At 38.0% G+C, this 26462-nt stretch overlaps 1 protein-coding gene across 1 annotated transcript; it reads right to left on the reverse strand.

Moving 5' to 3' along the window:
* Positions 1–26452, reverse strand: PDHX (pyruvate dehydrogenase complex component X). The gene is made up of 11 exons (XM_030451670.1): positions 26256–26452; positions 23700–23783; positions 18466–18566; positions 12598–12794; positions 11510–11608; positions 9715–9886; positions 7996–8143; positions 5742–5800; positions 3763–3921; positions 2073–2137; positions 1–1039 (listed from the first exon to the last, which is right to left on the reverse strand). Exons 1-11 carry the CDS (start codon positions 26395–26397, stop codon positions 775–777), a joined length of 1491 nt encoding a protein of 496 aa, XP_030307530.1. The 5' UTR covers positions 26398–26452; the 3' UTR covers positions 1–774.
* Positions 26453–26462: the final 10 nt, after the last annotated feature.

A 26462-nucleotide genomic window follows, 5' to 3' on the forward strand; every position in this document is an offset into this window, starting at 1 on the left:
AATGGTTAACCATTTAATATTGCAAATTGATTTTCAGCACTCACATGTAAATGTAATTCATCAGTGAGCAACTCCTGGAAATACAGAATGGTTATGTCTATTATTGAACAGTAAAGTAGATTTGGTAATCAAAATCTCTCCCTACCGTTAGATTAATAATCTATGAACTTTATGGTAAAAGAGGAAGCCAACAAAGCAAACATTTAGCAAAAACACTCAACTCAGTATTAACTACAGATTTTGTCTTTCACTTGGATTTTTAATTATGGCAACAGTTCAAAAAACAAATCATTAAAAAAAGTACTTGCACAAACTAGAATAAGTTGCACTCCCTCGGTTCCATCAACAATTTATATTCTCACCAGGGCCTGTAAATGCAGTTGTTGAATTACAAACACATCAAGTACCTTTAAAGGTCCCTTCCAATCCAAACTGTTCTATGATTTCTTTTTAAATTTCATAAATTTAATTTTCTTGAATTTTACTTTACAGAAGAGATACTGACTTTCCTATGCAAACATTACATCCCATTAGTACTGAGTGTGTAAAGAAATGTAATATGTTAACTTAAGTCTTTTGGCTCTATAATGTAAAACCTGGTCATTGCCAAAGACTAAAGGCATGAAAATTAAGAGTTCTGCACATTAACTGAATAAATTAAGTATTTTTAACTGTCCATCTCACAGTAACTATTTACTCCTCTATACAGAAAGACAACCCCAACTACATAACACCTATCTATGTTACCAAAAGCAGCAGCCATTTTCTCTGAGTTTAACTCAAGGCAAGTCGTATTGGGTTCTCTATGTTGGCTTTCAAGGTCTTCAGAAACTTTGAAGCCAGTTCATCATCTACCACACGACTGTCACTTGAAAGTGTCACTGTCATGAGTTGACGCTGCTTAAGTTTCTCGTTCCCATCCTCATCTTCCACAATCTTGAGCTCTGGTCTTGCTCGTCCCACAGCCAGGATGCAGGCCTGAGGAGGGTTTATCACTGCAGTGAAATCATTGATGCCAAACATGCCGAGATTGGAGATACTAAATGGAAGACAAAAAAGTTACCAATAGTATCAGAAACTATCACCTAGAAGAAATAATCTATATCCAATGACCTGATAATGTCTCACAGCCAAACCCATTAACTTTGAAGCAGATCTGAAATGGATTTCAGCCGGACACTTTTGGACTCGCAAGGGCTTGGGATTTTTGTAATTACAACTAATGCACCTTCTTAAAAGCCTCATTTCTTTACAGTAATACATCTCTGCACTGCATGTACTAAAGGCACTAAGTATGACAGGGAAGTGATAGCCTCAAATAAACTTGCTTGTCTGTGTTACAAACCTCTCTACTCACATCACAAATCATCTTTTCTAGAAGATTAACATAAGCATTCAGAATTAGCTTTTAACAGCTGAAAAAAGTGAGCAAATATGAAGCTTATGTGACAAAAATGTTTCTAGATCATACAGAGTTCATTAAAAGTTTCAGTGGGAAGTGTAAAAAGTCAATGAGAAAATATTTGTGTAACTGTGTCACTGCATTTATGATAGTCTTTTATATGTGCCATTTATTTCTCATCAATGAATCCATCAGCTCTTTTTGCAGAGTACATTTTGTAGAATATTTGCTAGCTCTTGGCTGCTACTTAAAATTATTCAGACATTCCTTTGAAGGAACGGAAGACAGACATTACTGTCTGCTGCAATATCTCTAGCAAACAACTCCTTTAACAATACTTTTTTAAAACTATAATCAGTGCTTTTCTCTAACTACCGATTTTTTTTTTTAAAAACAATCGAAATCCAACATTCTTCTCAACCAGAAAAGATTAGGTGTGAAAATACAAGTCAGATCAGATTCTGTAACACAATTTTCAAATGAGGCTCAGATGAAATAAACCTGTGCCAAGATAATTGCTTCCCACAATACAGGACACTTCACCTAGTTTTGGCCCTCAGAATCATCACATGGATTTTCCTTCTGAATGGAGCAAGATTTTTAAAGGCAATGTATTAGTGGAGGATCTGAACCCACAATGGATGTATTAAATTCTGCTGGAGAGTTTTACCTAAAAGATCCTCCCTGGTATTCTTCTGGTAACAGTTTTCCATCTCTTGCCTTCTTAGCTAGGGCCTAAGGCAAATGAAAGAAAGAGAGAAAGAAGAAATCCTTTAGTGTGAGGGTGTTCCAGACACACTGGAACAGGTTGCCCAGGGGGACTGTGGATGTCCCCTCCCTGGAAGTATTCTCAAGGCCACTCTGGATGGGGCTTTGACCTCCTGAACTACTGGGAGGTGTTCCAGCCCCAGGAGCAGGATGCTCTTTAAGGTCCCTTCCAACCCAGCCCATTCTGTTATTCTGTGAAGCATCTGGAGTTTCAGCCTGTGCCTCCCCTGTGTGTGGCTCAGGTACAGACTGTTTTCAGTAATTAAGAAAGTAAAAAGCAAAATTATGTTGGTGTGGGCCCTGTGACTTTCACACTGAGTAGTGTGACCTGCATTACAGGTATTCAATTTGAAATGAAAGTGGAATGCTTAATCTTAGTTCAATTAAAGATAATGGAAGGGTACACTCCCATCACGGGGACCCCAGGACACTGTAATTTGTGTTGAGAGAGTTTTGTAATACTTCACCACAGTATCACAGGTATTGGGGATGATAAGGAAAGCACACTGTGTTCATTATATACTTCACTTTTCATAATGCTCTTTTCATTGTATCAGTAATCACAAAATAATATAACAATCTCTTACCTTCCTCCTTGGGTGGCTATTATATTAGTGAAAGGATTTGCTTTTGCAACACATTCAACATGAAGTAAGCAATATTGACTGGAAAAAACTTAAAAACAGCTAATGATGAATGTTTTGTGGCATGACACTTGCATCTCTTTTCTGCTACAACTTTGTTGATTGTTCCCCTGGGGCAACACAGACTATTACAATTTCTGTAGTTTCTGGTAAAAACCAAAAATTATGAAGTTCATCTTGTGTCTAGTTTTGGGACAGTTTTATGCCCTAGCATCCAGTTCCACTGCATTCCTCAGACACTGTATGGCCTTTGGTGAGTACTCATTGAATGACTAAAAAAAAAATTTAAATCTTCTGTTAGGGCATTTGATTATTCATTTGATTTTTACCTGCCACAAAATATTTCTCCAGTGGCTCACAACTGCCACAAATTCAAGTCACTCTAAAAGGAAGTTGGTCAATGCTAAATACTGCTCATTAGTCTATGGAGTTTAATGTCACCTCTCGGGTGACATTCTCAACTGAACTTAATTTTGAAAATATGTAAAATTTAGAATTAAGTGTCCTAACTACAAAGAGAGTAACTCAAAAGCTACAAGGAAATTTCTAAGGAAGGGGAGGGCATGTGTGGAATCTCCCAAACAAACAAAACCTCAAACCCAAAGACTGGAGTACTAAAGAAACATTACTCAGTTTTTTCACAAAGATTAAAGAAATACAGTTCTATCAAATTGCAGAAATCTATGCAGGTCTATTTTTCAAACAGTCTACCCTACCCAGGATTTAACTTAATAACATGATGGCTAAGTTGTCATTCACTAAAAATTATCAGAGTTGCCAAATAAATAATAATTTTGAAGACTAAGGAATGTTCAAAGTGCTTCAGATAATTTTTGAAAAAGCCGCTGTTATAACTCATGTAGATCTATCTGGGTCATGCCACATTTTCTGCTACAAAAACCTATATAGCTACTGTATTCCTCAGCCCACTATACATTTAAGATCTACCTTTGCAGAGGCAGCAATTTCCGTAATTCCCTTGGCAGCAACATCTTTTATGATTGGTGTAATGAGACCTCGGTCTGTTGCCACAGCAACAGAAATGTCCACGGAGTGCAGCTGCCTGCAGGCTTCTCCATCCCAGGTTACATTCACATCTGGCATTTGCTGGAAGAGAGAGAGTGTAAAAGAAGGCAGCTGTTAAAAGAACAATGCTGCAATCAATTATTAAGAAAAAGGAAAATCCTTTAAGACATTTAGTTACATACAGGCATTCACCAAATTAATTACTGCATTGCAAGCTGCTGCCTATAAATGAATTCAAAAGAAGATCTCACATCTGTCATCAGGCTTGCCACAAGCAAGAAAAAAACAAATTACTGTGAGTGCCTAAGAATAGATGTACATTATCAGCTTGTATTTATTTTATTTTATTTAAACAGACTTTGTCAAAAAGAATGAATGCATGCCCCAAGAACAATGGCATGGCAGTCAGAAGGGTTTTTTGGTGCTGTTAGAACAAAAATAAGAAAAGCCTACAAATTCACAGAATCAGAGAATGGCAAAAAAAAATTTTAAAAAATCACATTTTGACTTAAACAGTATGGAAATGGACATCCTGCTATACTCACCTACTATACATGAGGTTTTAAAATTGTGTCTTAACCATGACTTTCAACAAAGGAAGATATAAATACAATATGCTGAAGGTACACTCACTGTTACACAGATGAGTTTTTCCTAAAAATGCATCAGATTTTTTTGTGTGTGGGTTCAATTAAGACTGAGATGTTTACTGATAATTTCAATGAGATTTCTGAGTTTACCATACAGCATCGAAACAGTTTGTGGGAAAAAAAAAAAAAGGTGAAGGTACTAGTCCTGAGTAACTGTAGTGAAATAAGGAGCAGAGTGAAAAAAGTATTCCAGGGAGGAAGGCATTACCTTTGCACCTCAGACACTGCTAGAAACAGCAGCATAACAAAGCTAAAAAGTAGAATTCATTCTTAGACTACTGAGCCTAAGAAGTATAAAGGAAATACTTAGCATATTACAGAACTGATACAAGCAGTATCTTGAGGTGGTTGCCAACTAATCACAAACTGTCAAACAAGCTGCCACCACTTCATTCAAGCTAGAAGAGCAATTGTCTTGCAGTACTCACAAAGAAAATATTAGCAAAACATGATCTGGACAGTGACCAGAAAAGTCAGCAAAACTGCCCCAAATTTAGACTTGAAAATGTATTCACACCACCAACTTTCAAGGTGGAATGGAGCAGGTGGAGGTGGGTTTTCTTTTTAAAGCTAGGAGTCCACATTTTACTTAAACACTTGACAGAAAGCAGGTGAAACATGCACTTGATTATGAACTCCCTTCCTGATATACAGTTATATCTGTTTGCCTGATTTTTATTTATTTTAATAGTCAAACAACTGCTAGCATACATTTGTAACAAAGAAACGGGGTAAGACAAAATTGTTGGCATAGTTTCCATGTAAACACAATATTAATGTCCCATTAAAAAATACAAACAAACAAAAAGCAGGAAAAAAAGACCAGAAAACAAAACACCTCAATTTCTTCTAACTCAATGCCCAAGAACTCCAGCTTCTTAGAATCAGAACTGGGACTCCAACTCACCAGCTAAACAAAGATGCACTTATTATACAAACTGTATGCATTATAATTTACTAGGTCTGAATTTCCTTTAAGAAAGTTAAAAATTACACACTACAGATTACTTTCTCATGTTCACAGAGACTATCTAATCCTTATGTTCAAGACTTAAGGTCTGTATTATAAGTGTCAGCTGAAAATACTAAGAAAGAGAATTCTACCTGGAGAGCTTAAAAAGACTTAAAATAATTTTAAAAGAATTACAAGCTTTGCTATGATCTCATTTATATCTCTATATAGGCTCACAAAATACCTGTCTCCTTGACAGTTTACATAAACAACTTTTTTAAAGTCAATTAGTGACTTACCTTCAGAGTAACTGCAGTTGCCTTGATAATAAAATCATTTACAGATACTTTAATGTCATCTGTGAAAAGAAAAGACAACACTTATTTGTATTAAGATTGGGTTACCAGCATTTGTGTTACAACAAGATTCCAGTGATTCAGCAGATTTGCTTCACTGAAACACCACCAGAAAGTATCTCATCTTTAAACTACAATCATCAAAGCAAGAAAACTCCTTACCAAAGACATTCTTGCTAGCAATTACTGGAAGTTCAAAAAAGTTGCAACTTGATAATTACTCCTCATTCTTGTGAAAAGCAGCCTATATGTGTTTTATGATTTACACACTTACTGTTTATGAAATATATTGTAGGATGTAAATATATAGAGACAAGGCTTAAGGCTATTTTTCTTTATGCAGTGTGATGCATTAATGGGAATAATTGCAGAGATCAGCTTTAATTCAACTTAAATAACAAGTATGTTATACTCAAGTAACCTTTGGGGCCTTATAAGGTAAGAATTAGCAAGGTGAAGGCACCTGTATATCACTAAGATGGGTTAGCAATATATTCTGAACCAGAATGCAGAACAAAACAAGTGTGACGAAGTTGTTAAATTATAAGCAAAGCTGCACACAATAGCAGGACTGATGTAAAAAAATAAAAGTGAGCATTCTTAACACAGTTTTTTACTTCATTTCTTATGTCCTCCTGCTGTAGAAAAGTGACCTGGGAACTCCCGTCAAAGGGGAAGCAGCTCCTGTATCATTATCTATTAAATCAGAATATACAAGACTAATTTAATTTAGCACCTCACAAATCAACAAGCATGGGCTAGTCACCAGTACATATCAATAGCCCTCCAGTGTCAGTTGAGAGAAAATCTACTCATAGGGTAAAGCCTCAGGTACAACAAAGGGACTCTGAAGCCACTAACACCCTTAGAGGGCTTATGGCTTGTGATACAGTACCACATCTAAAGATCTTTGGATTGGGATACCCCCAGGAAAAACAAAACAGTCTGAATTGCTGTGATGTGAGACACCACACAAAATAGTGTTAGTAACATTTGGGGGTATTCTGTATGAGAAGTGGGACAACAACAGAAAAAAATCCCATCTACCTACAGCTATATCTGGAGTAATAGACAGTGAATACTGGATTGCTAATGTGCTTGCCTTTCCTGAAAAAAATTACTCATTTGAATTATGTCAGTCTTGCCATATAGAGTATTTAAAGATGGAATGAAGAGAGCTTCTGGAGACCTATGCATTCTGTCTAGGGCAACCACAATACTGTTGTTTTTCAGAAAACCAACCAAACAAAAAACAACCCACAAAAAGGACCTGGAGATGCCAGTTGACACCAGCTGAATACGAGTCAGCAGTGTGCCCAAGTGGCCAAGAAGGCCAACAGCATCCTGGCTGATTCCAGCAATGGTGTGGCCAGCCAGGACTAGGGGAGTGACTGTTTCCCTGTATTGGCACTGGTGAGGCCACACCTCAAGTATGATGTTCACTTCAGGGCCTGTCAGTACAGAAAAGACATCACAAGGTGCAGGGATGAGAAAAGAAGGAGAAAAGAAGGCTGAGGGGAAAGCTACCTGAAAGGAGGCAGTAGTGAGGTGGGTGACTTGCAGTCCATATTTCATTGACTTAAAACTGACAGTTGCCTCCTGAGTGATAGAAAACCACATTTCTTTGTATAACAAATTATTTATTACAGAGAAGTTACTGTGCACCTGAGGACAAAGGGGCACATAACAGTATGTATCTCTCAGAGATATCAAGAAATGCCAACTCTTACCTCCATGTGAATTTGTACAGGTGCCTTATCAAAGAAAGATTCATACCCATCCATTTTCCAAAGTTCAGTACCTAGTTCTTTTCTTTCAATAACTGAAATTCAAAATGGCCAGCAAAACTAAATTTTAACATTGTACCTAAACAGACAGAGCATAACTATATTTTAATTTGAAGCTTCCTCTATTATCTTTCACGTGAATAATTTGAGACTTTAACCATCAAGAAGCTAATACTACTATATCTGGATGGAAGAAAACAAGAGCCTACTGGAAAAATGCAGTCCTTTGTTGAACTGCAGTTGTTTAAAGTGTTGTGTTAGTTGAGCCCAACATACAGAATATCAAAAAAGATGATTTGAATGCATCATGTTCTGCCTAGATAAAAATCTAAACATCCTGGGCAAGATTGTGTAAACAAGACAAACTGTGCATCAGTACCATGTTGTAGTAAATCAATTTAATCACTGACCTTTGGCCAATTCTTTCCTTAATTTCAAAATAGCATCAATGTCACAGTCAGCAGCAGCATATGCATGAGGTATAGTAGTTTTAGACTCTGTTAATCTCTTAGCAATAACTCTTCGGATGTTGCTAGCTGGAATTTCTGTGAAAGTGTCCTGAAAGAAATCATATACTGCACATTAAATATCAAAAGAGCAAACATGCTACCCTTTTGGTGAACCAGGACTCCAGCATTGAAGCATTATCATTAGACACCTGCTCACTTCAAATATCCTCTAGATATCAAAAGTGATATATTCCAACTAATGAAATTAACATGATTAAGACCACTGAGTGTTCTAGTCTATTCCACTCAAATCAAAACAACAGGTTTTATAGAATACAGAGTTTCACTTACAGTATAAAATTAATTCTACTGTTCTAACAGACTGCCTAGCAAAAATTTCCAAATATTCAGGCATCATTCTCAGCCAGAGCATATAAGCACTGCTCCATCTGTCAGACCTGGTATATTGCTCAGAATATGCTTTGTTCCATTTAAATAGAATATTTCCTCAGTAAGATACTGGGGTTTTTTTTAGTTCTTTAGTGCTTCCTTAAAACAAGCTTTACTGTATATTTTTTTTTGTTGTTATTCTCTGTCCTTCCAGATAGATTCAGTAATGTTTCAGTGAAGATGTTTTCCCAGCTTCTTCATAGAAGCAAGTCACCATCTCCTGAAATATTAGTGACTACAGAAAGCAGGAAAATAAGCAAGTCTGTAAAATACTATTTTATATACTTAATCTGTAGCATTCTTACTACATAATGACTACTCAACAGACAAAAAATTGCAATATGATACATATGTTCTGGTGCAATCATAGAAATACTTTTTTTCTATAATGGAAAAAAACCTAACTTTGAGCTTTCTGTGCTTTGTTAAGCTCTTTGTACAGTGCAAAAATAGCAGGACTTTCAGGATATTATGAATTGTAGCCACACTGTAAACTTCAGCCCACAAAGATATTTCAAATTTGGTTCTAGAGCCAGAAAGGTTTCTCCCCTATTTTTCAAAAAAAGCTTTTTAATTTACTACAAAAATTCCATCACGGGCATTTACTCTTTAAAAAAACAATTCCTGTCATTTCTAACATTTCAAATTGATGTAGAAATTGTATAAGGTGCTAAAGCTTGCACAATTACCCTTCAAAGCAACTATTAAGCCCTTTCACTTCTTTGCTTTTTGACAATTAATTAATGGACATTTGCATACACTGCTTTTGTAGGAAAGCAAACGAATGACATACAACAAACACAACTCAGGATTCAAGTTTCTCTGAGTTTGGAAATACACAGTGACATACTGATCCTGCAGGGACTGAGGGAAAGGTGTATTGTTGCTTTCCAAACTAACAGCATTTTCAGTTTGGGGACTGAAATAAAACTGCTGCCTGTCTGACTTCGTGCCCTCTGACTTTTCCAAGGCCTGCAATGTAGTTTCTTTTTTATGGCTTTTTTGCATGTTACACAAAGTAGTGTGGGGACCATGATTTCAAGAGTTCTGTACTTTGAATCACACTGCTTTAGAATCACTCAAACATAGTTAAACCTGCACGTGACTGTGCTTGGCATGTAGGTGGCTTTAGTTTCCTTCATGTCACCAGTTCTGGAAAACTCATATAGTTACTTGAGTAGCCATGGCAATATTTAAGCTGTAGCAATGTTGAGAAGTTAGATATGTTACCGGTGCAGCAGGTTGTCCTGGTGTGGAAACTGGTGGAATTGCTGGCCTTGGATAAGCAGAAGTCACAGCTGCTGCTGGTTCTGCAGCGGGATGGAGAGGAGCTGGAGAAACTGCAGGTTTCAATTCAACGGGTTTGCCCTTCTGCTTCTCTTGCAGAAGTTTGAGAGCATCCCTGGTGAATAAACACAGTGAAATACTGACAACCAAGAAACCACTTCAAAAATTCCCCAAGTATTACTATCTGATCACTGATTTGAATTATTCAGCTGCTTCTTCTAAATGTGATACCTAACTACACTTACCCCAGCTACAATGTCTGAAATACACATCAGAAATCTGTAGGTATCAGACTTACTGCACTATCAGCTTTATAGAAAGAACTCTTTATAACAGCAGCTGATAAATTGCATGCAGCACAGATCTCACTGTAGTATGCAGGCACTACATACACATGACAAGACTCTCTGGAAAGCCAACACTACATGTGCTTGCTGTTCCTCATCTGTAACCTTAAAATCCAAATGACTGAGCACCTCTGAGAACCCCACTTCTGCAGCTCCTCATATGACTTTGTGCTCAAGACCTTTCACCAGCTTCATTCTCTTCTTCGGACAGCACCTCAACTTCTGTCTTGTAGTGAGGGGCCCAAAACTGAACACAGTATTTGAGGTGCAGGCTCACCAGTGCTGAGCACAGGGGGACAGCACAACGAGGCTGTTAACAGACATCTGAAAGATTAACATTATTTCAAATGAATGGCTAAAAACCCTCCAAAAAGTTTGTCTTAAAATGACATCTCACAGTCAAATATTATATATGGAAGAAAGCAGCTTTGAAAAAAGATTTTGTTAGATAATTCTGATAGCTACAAAAAAATCTTTGCTACATCTCCATGACAACTAGGGAATGCTAATTGGGTAGCTCAAAGTCCTAGAGGGTTTCCACCTGCCATAGCCTGGTAACACACCATAAATTACCATTACACTCACGTAATTAGGAAAAAAATACCTCTGATAATTCGCTGCTACATACTATAATACACCTATTCAACTCCTTATTTTATCTCAGCTCAGCCAAAAGCCGTAGGTTTTGAAAAAACAGCAGACTTCCACTATCTGCTTCTCTGGCTTCATTTTCAAGTTACACAGACCTTTGCATGCCAACCACTACATCATAACACTAAAAAAGTACAGTAAACTACTAGAAGCCTGATCATAACAAACATAAAACATTCTATAAATGAAAGATGGGAAAAAATACAGATAAGAAAAAAACAAAATTCTGGATTTTTTATCATTGCACCTCATTGCTTTGACCATCCTAATAAAGAAAAGACATCAAATTCTGGCAGACTTCATAACTGAACTGTGAAAGAAACAAAGTGATGAACTTCTCAAAGAAAAGGGCCTGGAGAAAACAAACCCCTGCTATTTTATTTTGACTCTGAATGCATCTCTGAGTAGCAAAATTCTTGAGATCCACGAGGTAGCTAACAGTGATGTCTAGGAGCTGATAACCATTAAGCTAAGCTGCAGGAAATGTGACAGCAGTACTATGCAGATGGGATATAAAAACAGAAAGATTTTTGAAAATTATTTTAATTGAAGTCTTCTTACAACATTTCCTAGCCCAGTCTCCATATCTTCTAAACAGGTTTTTCAATTTTAAGTAAGCCATTACCACATAGAGAAACTGGAATAGAGTTGGCTTTTTAAATAAATGGACTTTTCAAAATCATGGAGATTGCTCTAGGTTTGAAGGAAGAAATAAAAGCTTTACTGAAATATCTACATACTCTTTAGTGAAGATGCCTCGAGGCCCAGAAGGTGTAACATTGCTTGGATCCAGACCATGAGTCTCCAGAATGTTGCGAGCTGCAGGACTTAAGCGAATCCTAAAAAAATAATGAGAAAAATAAATTATTTTTAAAAAAATTAATTTATTTAATCTGTGACAAGCAAAACTGTAAAATGTATACTGTATTTCAGAAGCAACACCTGAGGAAGAAAAGAGCATTCCGTAAAAAGGCTCTGATCCTAACACTGTGCCATTTCACCAAGTGTTAATACAAAAGTACACATAGCAAACGAGATTAAAAAAGCATAGAGGTTTTAAAGAATATCTCAAATGCAAAACAACAAGAAGGCAAAATAACCCCCAACATGCTACAAAAAGTAGCTTCCTATTCTTTCCTTTAATAGGCTGCAGTTTCACAGCTTTTGTGTTTTCACAATTCACTCTAAATAAGGAGTGATACCTTCAAGTAAGATACATCTGAAACACAAACCAGTGATTTGTAGATAGATTACTGTTACCTGATTTATAATTTGGGGTTAATTTGTTTCCCCTCCAAGATATTTGCAATGCTTATAGTACCCTAACACTTCAAAATAAAAAAAAGCAGGTAAACCCATGGTTTTGAGTTTTTTGCATTCCACTGTTGTGAAAATAAGAAGACATTTTTTATAGTATCACAAACACAAGAGATTGGAAGGGGTTTGGAGTGTGTCTTTTGTTTATTTTTTTCTCCTAAAAGAAGAAATAGAAAACAAGTTATAGCTACCTTGAGCATTTGATGCACAAGGATTAGTGTTCATCTTATTTATAATATGTCTTCCTACTCATTCATACAGCAATTATATGTCAGAATAAAAGCACAGCCAGAGAAGGTGCTATAAGAAAACTGTGCTGTTTAAATTGACTTACTGTGCTTACAAGCCAATAATTCTGGGCAGGCAAGTTTTATTACCTCACACATACTGAAACACTCCCTTAAACTAACAATTTCATACCTGGCAAAAAGGAACAAAAGATTCTTCTTGGTTCGACTCTACTTATCTAATTAATTAACTGTTCCATTTTGTGACAAGCATAGAACCTTACTGTGGTTTTCCAGGTGGATGTTCCAGTTTAGGAGGCACTGAAGGAGCTGCAGGAGCTGAGGTAACCTTGGGTGCTGGTGGAGCCACAGGAGAGGGATCACTCTGAGCTGGTATTTCCACTTGCTTCCAGTCCTGTCCTTCCTCTACCAGCAGACCAATTAGTGAGCCCAAGCGTACATTTTTGGTTCCTTCTTCCACCTAAGTTTAAGGCACCAAGAACATTCAGTTACATATTGTGCTTTTTAGAGTTATATGGCTAAAAGTGGTAATGTGAAAATTTCAGGGATATTAATGACACTTCATCAACAAAATACATTCCATTTTATTCGTGCTATTAATAAGAGAACTCATGACTGAAATTAATTACAGTTGCTATTATAAGATGATATATTCACTTATGCTCCCAAATCCTACACATCTAAAGTTAGCATTCAGAAATCAAAGAAAGCAAGTTACAGATTGAGTACCTTCAAGAATAAAGTCGTATTAGTTACTGAAAACAAATGTAGATGCCTAATCTTTGTGAACTGATCCTGAACATTTTGCTGGACACACTGAAGAGATTTTTCTTTAAGGTTTTTCTTTTTTTCTTTTCCATTCCTTACCTAGCAGTGTTACTTTTTAAAATGCAAGCTTGTAAATTAAGATGCTGAGGGAACAGAAAGATCAAAGCCCCCAGACCCTCACAACAACAGTGGCCCATTACTTCTTTTTGAAAAAAAAAGGTAACATTCACTTTCCACTAGCTTCCACCTCTAAGTTTGTCTATTTTAACCTAACTGGTGCCAAATAACAAGTCTTTCATCAAGAAAGTGACAATACTTATGTCATATGTAAAGCACTGTTTCAAAGAACATCTGAGCCTAAGTCTCAGAGAAAGATAAATCTTAAATCTTAAGGCTATTAAAGATGTTACTTTCAAAAGAATATCTGTATCACAGTCAAAATATCTCTTTGATGCTTTGGCAGATAAAGGCATGGTAGTCACATCAACAATCTAATGAAGAGCTCCTCCCACAGTCTCTGAAATCTTTGCAGATGTACAGCTCTGTAGGTTCTCAGGAGTAACAACACTTCCAAGGCATCAGGAGAACTGCAAAGACTGGCCTTTCAGACCACAAGTAGCCAAATAAAACTTAAGACTTTGTCAGCCCAAATAGAGTGGATTTAACATTACACTTCTACTATAAAGTCATATTGTATACACATTTGCCTCAAATGGGACCAGTATATATCTGCTGGGCTGACTTTGTACCCAAGAAAACACAAACCACCATCATTTGAAAAGTCCACAGACAAAATAAAAAGACACATATTATCAGGTATCACACTTTTCTTAATACCTTAATTGAGTTTTTTAGGCACTTACACACAAATACATAAATCAGAATTCTCTAGTGACTGTACCAGGCAGATGTAAATGCTAGAATGCTATTGCTCAGGTAAGATTGCTGTCTGCACTGTTAACTCCACTGACAGAATGTATCAGCTTTTACAGGATTTCCCAGCTCGCTTGCTAGAAGGACCAACACTACACCTGAGAAGAAACAGCAAAGGCAATTTGGTCTCAGTAGATTCTGATAAAAAAACCTTACAGATAAACTTTTGCCAGTTCACTTCTTTTTCCCCCATGAATACTAAGCAATTTCAAATTTAATACTACTTTAAGTGTATTTATTACACAGAAAATATATTTAAGACTTATATAAGACACTACTTCTTGCTCTGATCTCTTGATGCATTCTTCTCCATTAACACTCTGAAAAGCTTCACTGGAGAGAAGAAAGTCTGAAAAGTACAAACAGACTTGATCATATTTTATTTTTATTGAGGTGACTTTAAATTACTTGGTATGACAGAATGCCAACCAAGTCCTGAAAAGATTTGTCTAAGGCTGAATGTTCCTATCACAGAAAGACCCATTGATAAACAGACTTGTAAAACTATGTATAACAGCAATGTTACTACCACTCATAATCAAATAAAATGGCAGAATGAACCCAGTACAAATACAACTTCTGCAACCTAGCCACTGAAACACAAAAACTGGGAAAAACAAAAGAAAACAAAGCTACAAATGTACAAAATACTGAAGTTATTATTCACTAATAATTTTACAGCATTGTCATACTTTGCACTGATCAAGATATTTAAAAAGACTATGTTTATCAGCATAATATTCAGATGCCTAATGCATACCAGTAATGTCCCCCATAAAATATTAATATGCAGGAGCTTTTTTTTTTTTCTGAAATAAGAATAGATTTTTTTGTATGTTTTCTCTTTCTTTTACAAAGCCTTGCACAAATAAAAACACTTTTCTTTTTATAAGCAGTCTACATATTGTAACTGAACAGACCAAGAAACACTGCAACATACTTGTGGTGTCAGGTCCTTACCACAGCTTTGGGGGTCAGAGGGCTCTAATGGTGCTGTGATACCACATACAGAAATCCAGTGGGATGGTTGAGCCTTCAGAAACATAATACAACTTTTAAACCTATTAGGCTTTGGCTATAACCCAATACTATATAAGCATTCAAAGCTACCAATGCTGTCAACTCTACCCTTCAGAGCAAGTCAGTTGTATCTTCTCTCACGTTCACCATTCCAAGACAGTTTGATGAAAACTCCAGCATTCCTTATTTTACAGTGCAAGTTCCCAGCCCAAACAACTGCAGAGTTTATACTTTTTTTAAAGTGTACATATGTATTTTTTAAATGTTTTTAAACACATAGCAAGCACAGAACTAGAATAGACAATGAAAAATTGCTATTATTTTCCTTATCTTTTCATGTCCTGGATTTTCCAGTCACTTCTACGTTTTCATAATTCACAGTACCAGAAAACTTCTCTGCACAGATGTCAATGAAACTCAGAATCTCAGATGTAAAAAGAGCTGAAATAAGTAGCTTCACAATACTTTTGTTGCTGTTTGTACACAGAGCTAGCAAGAATGACAAAGATCCTAACTTGGCTGACAAACCAACAACGCACAGGTGAGACAAGAAAGGAAACCAAAAAAAAAGAGATTAAATGCACAGAGGGATAAAGCTCCTTCAGAGCTGTTGACATTGCAGCACAGTACTTTAGTCACTCATGTAGATATTGCAAAGTATATCTTTAGTTCCTACACTGGGAAGAATGGTAGACAGAAATAATTGCTGTCTCTCTCTGCACTGGAAGTTTTTATATAAAAGTAGTTTCAGTTCATACCAATTCTCATTCAGGTAATGAATGAGAAAAAGGTAGTGGATATCAAATCCAGTTCTTAAACAATCATTCATAATCTATTTTTGGTCCAAACTGAACTAATTAAAATTTTAAGCAAAAAAGTCAGTGGTAATTTAAGAAGCAACTCTACTGAAAGAATAATCACCATTCTGAAAGTACCCTAAAACTTTCAAAGAGTCCTTTAATCTTTTACTGTGTTTTACACTGAATCAGATGTGATTACTACAGACCTATTCAGAGAGAAAAGAGATATATACTCGTGCGTATCTATTCTACTGTTAGTCTTCTTTTTCTTAAAACATATACTATCCAGTCAAGAAAAAACAAGAAGGGTTACAGAAGTTGGATTAATTTAATCTAATAAACCTTCTACCTTTAAAGATAAAAGTTTATTTCACTTGGTTTTCCATACTGCATTCAGTCAGCATGGTGCAGAATTGTAGTTTGCATCAAAGACCATGAAATTGTTGCCTAGCTTCTTTTAGGGAGTAAACTTCAGCCAGGTGCTGACAATTAATATGAATCCTTAATTTCCCATCAGCTGCACTGCATATGAAACTTTTGAGTGGCCTTTGGAGGGACAGTCTTTGCAAAACCAAATCACCTCCCCATCCACAAACCTGAGACAGCTTCATAGAACCATAGACTGCTTTGGGTTGGAAGGGACCTTAAAGCTCCCCCAGTGCCAACCCCTGCATGGGCAGGGACACCTCCCACCAGCCCAGGTTGCTCCAAGCCCCATCCAACCTGACCTGAGACACTGCCAGGGATGGGGCAGCCACAGCTTCCCAGACTAAAGAATTTCTTCCCCATCTACAACCTCCATCTCCCCTCTCCAAGTTTTAACCCTTTTCCCCTTCTCCTCTCCCTACCCCCCCGTGTCCAAAGCCCTCCCCCAGCTTTCTTGTAGCCCATTCAGATATTGGAAGGTTGCTCTGAGCACACCTGGGAGCCTCCTCTTCTCCAGGCTGAACAACCCCAATCCCTCAGTCTGGATTCACAGGGAGCTGCTCAGCCCTCTGAGCATATATTCTGATACACAGACAGAAATTGTGGTGATTTAATTTTTTTTAATAACATGCCCACTTATACTCTTATTTTCCATGAAGCTGTATCAAGATTGTGCTTAGAGGTGACATTCCGCCTCTACAACATTCCTGCTTCATCATTTTGTGTGGCCGTTCATTTATGTTTGGTGGTTTTGAGTTTTTTATGATGTAAAAGAAATAAGGCAAAGAAATAAAAGGGAAGTATCAAAGACAACTGTACCAAAGACAACTGTATCTTGTACTGAGAAATGAAGTTTAGTCCTTTGCATCACCAAGTTCCTACACAAAACAGAGGCATGTCATTTAAAATTAGATGGCACATTCTTTATGTCTTAAATACAGGAGTTGAAACTGATTTACAAGATGAAATACGAAAAAGCCCAACTAAGGACTTAATAAAACAGGACTTAAATACAAAGTCCAAGTAAGACAAAGGCCTTCTATGATCACTACAACAGTATGTGGTAGAGGAGTGAAACCACACAGTTGCTGATTCATGCATTCCCTCTGCTCCAAATCATGCCAGGCTGTGCCTAAGTAAAGGCAAATATTTTAGCCTGCTGCATGGTGCTCAGTTCACACCAGGTTCACAGCACTTTGTACGTGCTATTGGTTGGTCAAACAACTGAGTGGAATGCAAAGAGAGGGAGCCAGAGAAAGGCAAACATTTCAGTGCTGGAAACTCAACTCACTAACCAGTGCTTCAAGAGATAAAGGATTCCATGGCAGAAAGAACAGAAGCTAAATTAATAGTCCTGGAATCTGTGCATTGAAATAGTCAAAGTGTGTGTCAAACACTCTTAGAATTAAGATAAATACCAGCAGTAATATTCATTTCAAGAGGTCTGCCACCAAAAAAAAAAAAAAAAAGAAGCTGCACAGTGATTCAAGTGGATTTCTTCAGTATCCTATGGTTTGAACATTACAAAATGTTTGATAACTCTTCTTGGAGACACTAGCTCATTGCTAGCTTGCTTTAAGTGTTATACATGCACGTACACAAAAAAAATCCAGAATGATCTTTAGATAACTTCACATAGATCCCAGTTCTCATTCTTTATATTAAGCCTAATCAGTATAAGAATACAGTAAATTAATAATGCTGAGAATTGTCCTCTATGTATATGAGGGACAATACATACAAGCCCATCTTTTCTAATGTTCCCATGGCCAGCACAAGATAATCTAGCCTGGAGATCACACATCCTGGGTAAAGTACCATAAAAATTCCATATTCCAACTAGTTGGCTATAATTTGTTCTTCTGTAACTCAGACTAAGATATCATAAACTGTAGTATTCCATAGATATAACTCATAAGGTGCAAAACATGCAAAACCCATAGTTATCCAGTTAGAAAATCCATTAAACATACATAGAATCACCTATCTGATTATTCCATTGAACATACATAGAATACATCTATGTGTATTAGTCTGGTACATGGACAAGATAAATAGATTAATTATTTCTCATTAGAAATACAAGTAAATGAAGGAAATTTAGATAACTAGCTTTTGAGACAATATGCTGAACAACAGTCTGAAGAGAAATTATAACATCCTACTAAGAAACAGAATCCCTACCAGTATTTTAGCCAAGATGCCATCATCACTTGATTCCATGGTAACCACCGCTTTGTCTGTTTCAATTTCACACAATGCATCTCCAGCATTCACTGTTTCACCTGCAAAATATAACAGACCTTAAGCATATTTATCCTAAACTTCTTTTCAGATCTATTTAAGCATGAAGAATAGATATCTATCCATACAATACAGCCATTTAAAATTTATTTTCAATTTATTTTAAAACTATTTATCGTACTTTATCTTTCACTTCCAAATAAAAACAACTAAGATTCAGAGACACAAACTGCTGCAGCAGAATATAAACATATTTCAGATACTGTTCGTGTTTACAGTAGGTTTCCCAAGAGGAACTACACAGACACGACATTTATTCCCACATCATCACTCAGTAACGATGCCATGAATAAAATCCTGAGCCTCCCATATTCATTGCTATCCCTAAGTCAAAACCAGCTGTAATGTTTTTTAAGACAGGCAGCATCATCCTTAACTAGATATCACAGTTCTCGGAATAAAAACCTCAGAACTTCAATTTCTTTGGAAAGCCTGTCTGCCAGCTTGTTGCCTCCATCTTCTATATAGGTACAAGGGGATTTTTAGAAACATAGTTACTTTGTGAAACTAAAGTATACACAACTTTTAGAAGTTGCTTTCGCTACATTGTAAAAATCTATTATTAATTTTGAAATATACTCTTCCTCTGCATTTGAAGAATATTTGTATCTGCTAGCTCATGATAAAGATCCTATGGGTTCAGATTCTCTTAAAAGATCAATACAGACAAGAAAGCCATCATTAAAACTGGAATTACATTGGAAAACTTGGAGGGAGGTGAATATTTCTGCCTCCAACAAAGCATGATGTTTTCCTTGCAGAGCACTAAAAAATAAGGACAATACATACAAGTCTACACACGACTAGAATTCTTACAAAATGTTAGTATTTCCCCAGTACCAGAAATGTTGCAACAGTAATCTGTATAAACATTTAATTTGACTCCTGCTATCACTCTCCATTGCATGCAAGAACCAGAATAAACCTAGTGCATGTTACCACCTGTATTTAGATAAGAGAAAAATACTTTATAAAAAGAATTATTTTTTCTGTTTCAGGACTACCTGAATTAGAAAGGGAAAATGAAGTGTTGTATGATCCTTGTGCAGTAGTAACAATGGAAGCATTGAAAGCTCAGTGACTTACATAGTTTTGTAAGACACATTATTAGAGACTTGACTTCTACAGAACTTGACAAGGAAGTGCACAAAGTAACACCTGATCTTTTTAATTTAATAATCTAATTACTGCACTTTGCAATAACTAGAGCATACATAGTTTATAGCAGGAAGTGAATATTCCAGGCCCTACACCAGTGTTTTGATACCACTGGATTATTAAAGTAATCCATGTATTAGATGATCAGGTAAGCACTTCATCAGTTAAGAAATCAAATTGTTGGATAAATCCTGTAACTTACAGAACTAAAACAGGCAAGCAGAAAGAATCTAAACTCTGGATCTTAATTACTATCTTCTCCTAACCTGCAATCAGATTGTAAGTGTTCTGCACTACTAAAAGTAGCCTCAGTGCTAAGCAATCTGCAGCAGTAACTCCAACACTGCAAGGCAAAGCAAATACCTTCACCCATGTCTGTCACTCATGAGGTATCTTTTACCTTGGGCACATGAGGCTGCTCACAGAAAGCAAAAGATTACCTTGCACAGGAATGGCAACAGGAAAATTCTTCAGAAAACTGAGATGACCACTTTTTGACTACTTTTTTGACTACTTTGCTGCAGCCAAGAAGTGGTGATACGTTTGGAAGGCAATCAATTAAATGATGTTTTAAGAAGACCAATTCACAGCAGCACTAAAAAATCTCATGTGTGTTGCAGTACCCAAGTGCAATAGAAAAGATCATAGTTATTTTCATTAGAGATTGCAAAATTTGTGATAGTTCTTAGTCAATGCCTACTTTGATGTCAATTACACATCAACTTCCCCAAAACACAGGACTGGAAAGAATATTTTTGCGTAGCACATATTTGCTCCTAAGCTTTCTAATGAGAGAAATATTTGCAAAAACCAAAAGTTGCCTGAATAGCAGCTGAGATTATACGTAATGCCCTTGAAAAATCATGGGTGGATTTTGTTTGGTTTCTTTTGACAAGTTCCTATAGGTAGGCTGAAAGATTATGAGCTCTTAGAAGGCAGAGTTTACCTCTATGAGTTGACATCCAATTGGCATTCAACAGCCTGTGTGCCCTGTTTAGTGACTGGCAGGCAAGTAACCACCACAAGATACAGACTGAATTCCTTGATGTGTTCTTTGAAAATCAAATCAAGTAAAATCAAATCTGACTCAGGGCAGAGACTGAAGTCCCTGGAGGTGATGTCTCAGAAGGTGGAAGAGTTACACTGCATGAGGAAACTGCTACCACTGATGCCTCTTCTATTTGCTGCCCACAATCACAAGATGATTTTGGTCTCCTTGGCTGTCAATTTATCATTTTTCATGAACACTAAATTCATATATCATAAATACAAGTACTTAGAAACACAGTTTTATTTTTATGAGAACCACTTTACTACCCACAAGAATCAATACGAAACTGCATTAACAAGGAGAACAGTAAAGCCATAAATTAAATTCAGCACTTTTCCTTCTGCAGCACTGAGATCATATGTCCATCCTGTGAAACCATAAAATGAAAGCATTTTTTACACAGAGCAGAAAATTATCAAAATAGTATTCTACTGACCCCTGCTGGCTATACAGTGGGAAAAACATTTCATATGCAATCATCATCTTGCTTCTCTCTATTGCTTTAAAATTATTACTTTCTTGGCTACGAGATTATCAAACATTTATATTCTGTAATACCACTACATTTAGATGGCCAAACCACTGGAGGATTATATAGTTATGAGCATCCTTTATAGACAGAAGAACAATAAGCAGTTTTTGTTTTTTCTTCAAAATTTACCTTCATTTTTTTTATATTGTCATTATGTTTATTTTCCAGACTGTCAGAGGAAAAGAATAAACCCAGAGCAACTAATTATGGTGAAAAATAACACAATATACTCTATTCTATGTTGGTTTTCCTTCTAAGTGGAAAATAGAGCAATTAAAATCCTAAAATAGTTTTCTCTTGAAGTCCAACCTTTCAATTAAGATTTGATTTGAATTTAATTAAAATAGATGCAGGGCTTTTTTTCCTTTACTTTTGTGGCAGAAGTGTAGTGGAAAGGCTGAGAAAAAATATTGTACAGCTGTTGAGTCCTCAGAACTTTTCATGAGGAAAAATCATTTCACAGAATTTGTGATCACATTTATTTGTGCTGTGGAGAAAACTGTAATCAGCTTCAATGCCTATCATGTCTCTGCTTTCTTTAGCAATTTTGAACATTATATTTATTGTAAAACACTACTGTTGATCTTTAGTGTCTTACCATCAGTGACAACTAATGAACATAAAAAGCACTCTGGATTGTTCCTTTCCCTCCCCATAATCTCGGACTTGACCCTTGACAAAACTTCAATTTTCAAGAACAATTGGTGCAATTACTTTTCACAGACATAGATTGTCACACTGTTCTTAGCAAATTCTGCAAAATTCTTACTGGAAGTTTTACAAGTAGGAGGTCATACCCACCTCAGCAGTAACAAGTTGGCTTCCAGCCACCCTTCATAATATATTCAAAATGTATAAAAGCAAAGCCATCTGGTAACAAAATACCCATCCAGCCTGTCCAGATGCCTCTGGAGATCCTCCCTACCCCCAGGCACAGCAGCACTCCCCCCTGACTGACTGTCATCTGCAAACTCACTGAGGCTGCACTTCATCTCCTTATCAAGATCACTGATAAAGACACTAAAGAGACCTGAGCCTCAGTCCTGAGCCCTGGAGGACACCACTTGTGCCTGAGTGGCCACCAAGTGGATAGGACTCCACTCACCACAAGTTTTGGGCCTGATCATCCAGACAGTTTTTTTACCCAGAGAAGGATACACCCTTCCAGCCCAACAGAAAACAATTTCTCCCACAGGATGCTATTCCTATGTACTGCTGCTACTTGGAGTCAAAAGCTACAGTCAAATTCTAGTTTTAATATTTAATTGGAGAAGCAAAAGGGTAGGCAGGAGAGGGGAGAAAGGTCTTCTGACAGAACAGGGACTGCTGATTCTTCTGCAGATCATTTTTCATTTACATACAGCTTATGTGAAGAAAAAACCTACAGTCAGACTATTCACCTACCTGCTCCAGTGTATTTTAACAGATGCACTTTAATTTGCTGTTCTGAGAGCACAGAGAACCTAAAATAACCAACACTGCTGACACTTTTCTTTTTTTTCCAGGTTAGTTTGGTTTCTGTTTCAGGTTATTTGTTTGGGGTTTTTTTTGGAAAGATTTCCCCATTTGGAATTTGTTTATGAAAGTAATTTAATTTTTTCTATCAATTCTAATTGTAGACTAAAATTTAGATATTTAAAAAAGAAGCCCTGAGTAGTAACTATAAAAATACCATAACTTCCACGTTAGTTGGTAACATAGCAGAATAGTGAAACAGAACTGCTTCATTTTTTTCTGTTGTTGAGGTGTTGGTGAATCTCTTGGGAAGGATTGTGGCCTGGTGGAATGTGGAAGAAACCTTGGGAACCTCAAAACCAGAAGGACATGGAGGGGCTGGAGAGTGTCCAGAGAAGGGGAAGGGTCTGGAGAACATGGAGAAGGTCTGGAGAGTAAGGAGGATGGTCTGGAGAAGATGGAGAAGGAGCTGGAGAAGATGGAGAAGGGTCTGGAGAAGATGTGAGGAGCATCTGAGGGAGCTGTGGGTGCTGATCCTGGAGCAGAGGAGGCTGAGGGGAGACCTTCTGGCTTCTGGAAGAATCCTTCTCCCAAGACACAGGCTCTCAGACTTCCCAAATTATTGACCAGCATGACAACACTTGCAATTAAAAATTATATACAGACTGTCACACCCTGGAAGAGGTTAATGGAATTTTTTTTAAATATGATCAATGTAACTTTTTGGAAGGCAACTAAAGGAAAATGTCTTAATAACCAAGAATTTCAAAGCTGGTATTTTTCAAGAAGGCAGCATCCATATACATGTTGCTTTCAAAACCCTACACTACAAGCAGAAAGAATGATCTTATTTGTACAGAAAAGATTTATATAGCTGAAAAATTACAACAAATGTAGCTATAGAAAATGCTACCTTACCTTCCTTTTTTAACCATTTCACAATGTTTCCTTCTTCCATTGTAGGAGAAAGTGCAGGCATGAGAACTTTAATACCAGGTACACCTGTAAAACAAGCATATGATTATTTAGACTAAATATTTTTTCAAACAAATTATTTTCTTATTTAACTCCTTAACACAAATGGAACTAAAAGTGCATGAGTCAGAAAACCAGCTCAACGTAAGAGTGACTATAATACTCTTATTTCAAGCACAGGAGCATCAAGGAAAACAAGGCACAAAGTACAGAACCAGTATGTTACACAGAAAACATGGACCAGCTTGTGTATGAAGTCATAAATAATAAAAAGTTATTAACCAAATTAAACTTTAAGTAAAAATATGATTTAGAAACTCTGGATCTGATGAAGACTACTTTTGATACTCAGGCTGCTTCAGCTTTGATTCCATTAATTTTTAATGGAAACTTTCTTCATGGCCAAGTGTTTTAGTGCTCTATTAAATGTATAAAAAAAAGTATTTTGGTACTTATCAATTCCAGCACCTGACTGTTTTTGGACGATCTTTCTTGAGCTATTATGCCTGAATCTGTACTCAGGTTAGAGAACAAAAATAGACATGTAGAAAATACACTGTAACACAATGGCAAGAACAAATTATGCTTCGTATTCCCTTTTCTCTAATATCCGGCATTAAGTCTTATTATATTCAACAGGAAACAACACCACATTTCTCCCAGTTGGTGTATTACTTAGAGTAAGCAGGAACAGCTTTATAACCCTGGAAATTATTTCTTCCCCCAGGCCCACTATTATTCAGAAGAAAAAGTGAAAAGAAAAAAAACTACAAGAATTTTGAGGTGAGAAGCACCTAGAGTAAGAATGCTTCTTTGTCACCTGATCCATTTCTCAGAACACGCTCCATACGTCAACATAAATACAAAATTGAGCAACAAATTTGTGGGATAGGTGTAGAACAAGAAAGTGATCAGGCCCAGTCAGCGTGGGTTCATGAAGGGCAGGTCATGTTTGACTAACCTGATCTCCTTCCATGACAGCACGACCTGGTCATTGGGTGAGGGAAGGCATGTGGATGTTGTCTACCTTGACTTTAGCAAGGCCTTTGACACAGTTTACTGTAGCATTCTCCTGGAAAGCTGCTGCTCATGGCTTGACAGCCTTCACCAGTATAAAAAACTGCCTGGATGGTCAGGCCCAAAGAGTTGTGTTAAATGGAGCTAAATCCAGTTGGCACCCTGTCCCCTAGGGCTCAGTGCTGGGGCCACTCCTGTTTAATGTCTTTATTGATGATCTGGATGAGGGGACAGAGTGCACCCTCAGTCCACTGCAGAAGACACTAAGCTGGGTGGGAGTGTGGATGTGCCTGAGGGTAGGGAGGCTCTGCAGAGGGATCTGGACTGGCTCCATCAATGGGCCAAGGCCAACTCCAACTCCATGAGTTTCAGCAAGGCCAAATGTTGGGTCCTGCACTTTGGTCACAACAACCCCAGCAGTGCTACAGGAGGAGTGGCTGGAGAGCTGCCCAGCAGAGAGGGACCTGGGGGTGCTGACTGACATCCAACTGAACATGAGCCAGCAGTGTGGCCAGGATGGCCAGCAGCATCCTGGGCTGCATCAGGAGGTCCAAAGGAGGGCAACCAGGCTGGTGAAGGGACTCGAGCACAGACCCTATGAGGAGAGGCTGAGGGAGCTGGGGCTGTTCAGCCTAAAGAAGAGGAGGCTCAGGGGAGACCTCATCTCTCTACAACTCCCTGAAAGGAGGTTGGAGCCAGGGGGGGGTTGGGCTCTTTTCCCAGACGACTTTCAACAAGACAAGAGGGCATGGTCTTAAGTTGTGCCAGGGGAGGTTTAGGTTGGATATTAGAAAGAATTTCTTTATGGAGAGGGTGATCAGACATTGGAATGGGCTGCCCAGGGAAGTAGTGGATTCTCCATCCCTGGAGGTATTTAAAAAGAGACTGGATGTGGCACTCAGTGCCATGGTCTAGCAACCGCAATGGTGGTTCAAGGGTTGGACTTGATGATCTCTGAGGTCCCTTCCAACCCAGCCAATTCTATGATTCTATGATTCTAGGAGCAGCTCCTGTTCCTCCTGCTCCGTGTGAGGCTGCAATCCCCGTGTGGCCGTGGCTCTGCGGGGAAACTCCGAGAGCTTTGAACAGAACTGACCTGGAACCCACACTCAGGCCACGGGGAAGGATGGAGTGGCAGCAGAATTTCCACCAGAGTCAACTTTGTCAGTGGGTGGATGCTTCTGGCTGTCCCTCCACCCTCCCTCACAGAGATGCCCTCATGACATTAATCTCCGAGCGAGGTTGATGGGATGAAGGTCTCGGTCTCCTGTTCAGTATCCACGGCCCTAAGCAGCCTTGCCACCCTATACACCTGCCTGGCAACACCGGGCAGCCACACCTCACTCAGCCTTTACTTCTCCCCCCGCACCACCGAAGGTCACCCCGTATTTGACCTCTCAGCTCCCGCACACGCTCCTGCAGCCGCCCAACAGCGCAGGCACCCGGGTAACAACAGAGCGAAGGGTCCGGCCCATCACTCACCCAGTAGCTCCTGGGTCCTGTGCAGCCGTCTCCAGCCGACTCGCGTGGCTAAGGACACGCCGGCGCCCAGAGCCGGCCGCATCCCCAGCAGCAGCCTCGCCAGCTCCTTCCCGCCGCAGCCCCGCCACAAGGACGCCGCCATCTTGCTGGTCCTCCCCCCCTCCCCTGACCTTCGCACTGCTGGGGCTGTCCCTGATATTGCCTGTG

This window comes from Calypte anna, chromosome 5A, assembly GCF_003957555.1.
Source record: "Calypte anna isolate BGI_N300 chromosome 5A, bCalAnn1_v1.p, whole genome shotgun sequence".
In the NCBI taxonomy this organism is placed as follows: Eukaryota; Metazoa; Chordata; class Aves; order Apodiformes; family Trochilidae; genus Calypte; species Calypte anna.

Excerpts from the sequence above, each read along its gene's own strand:
- PDHX (XM_030451670.1), bottom strand. The coding sequence starts at position 26,397 with ATGGCGGCGTCCTTGTGGCGGGGCTGCGGCGGGAAGGAGCTGGCGAGG. Across the intron at positions 12,795-18,465 it reads GCATCTTGGCTAAAATACTG|GTGGAAGAAGGAACCAAAAA; the intron begins GTAGGGATTCTG and ends CCTTAAACTTAG. Across the intron at positions 3,922-5,741 it reads CAACTGCAGTTACTCTGAAG|CAAATGCCAGATGTGAATGT; the intron begins GTAAGTCACTAA and ends TCTCTCTTCCAG.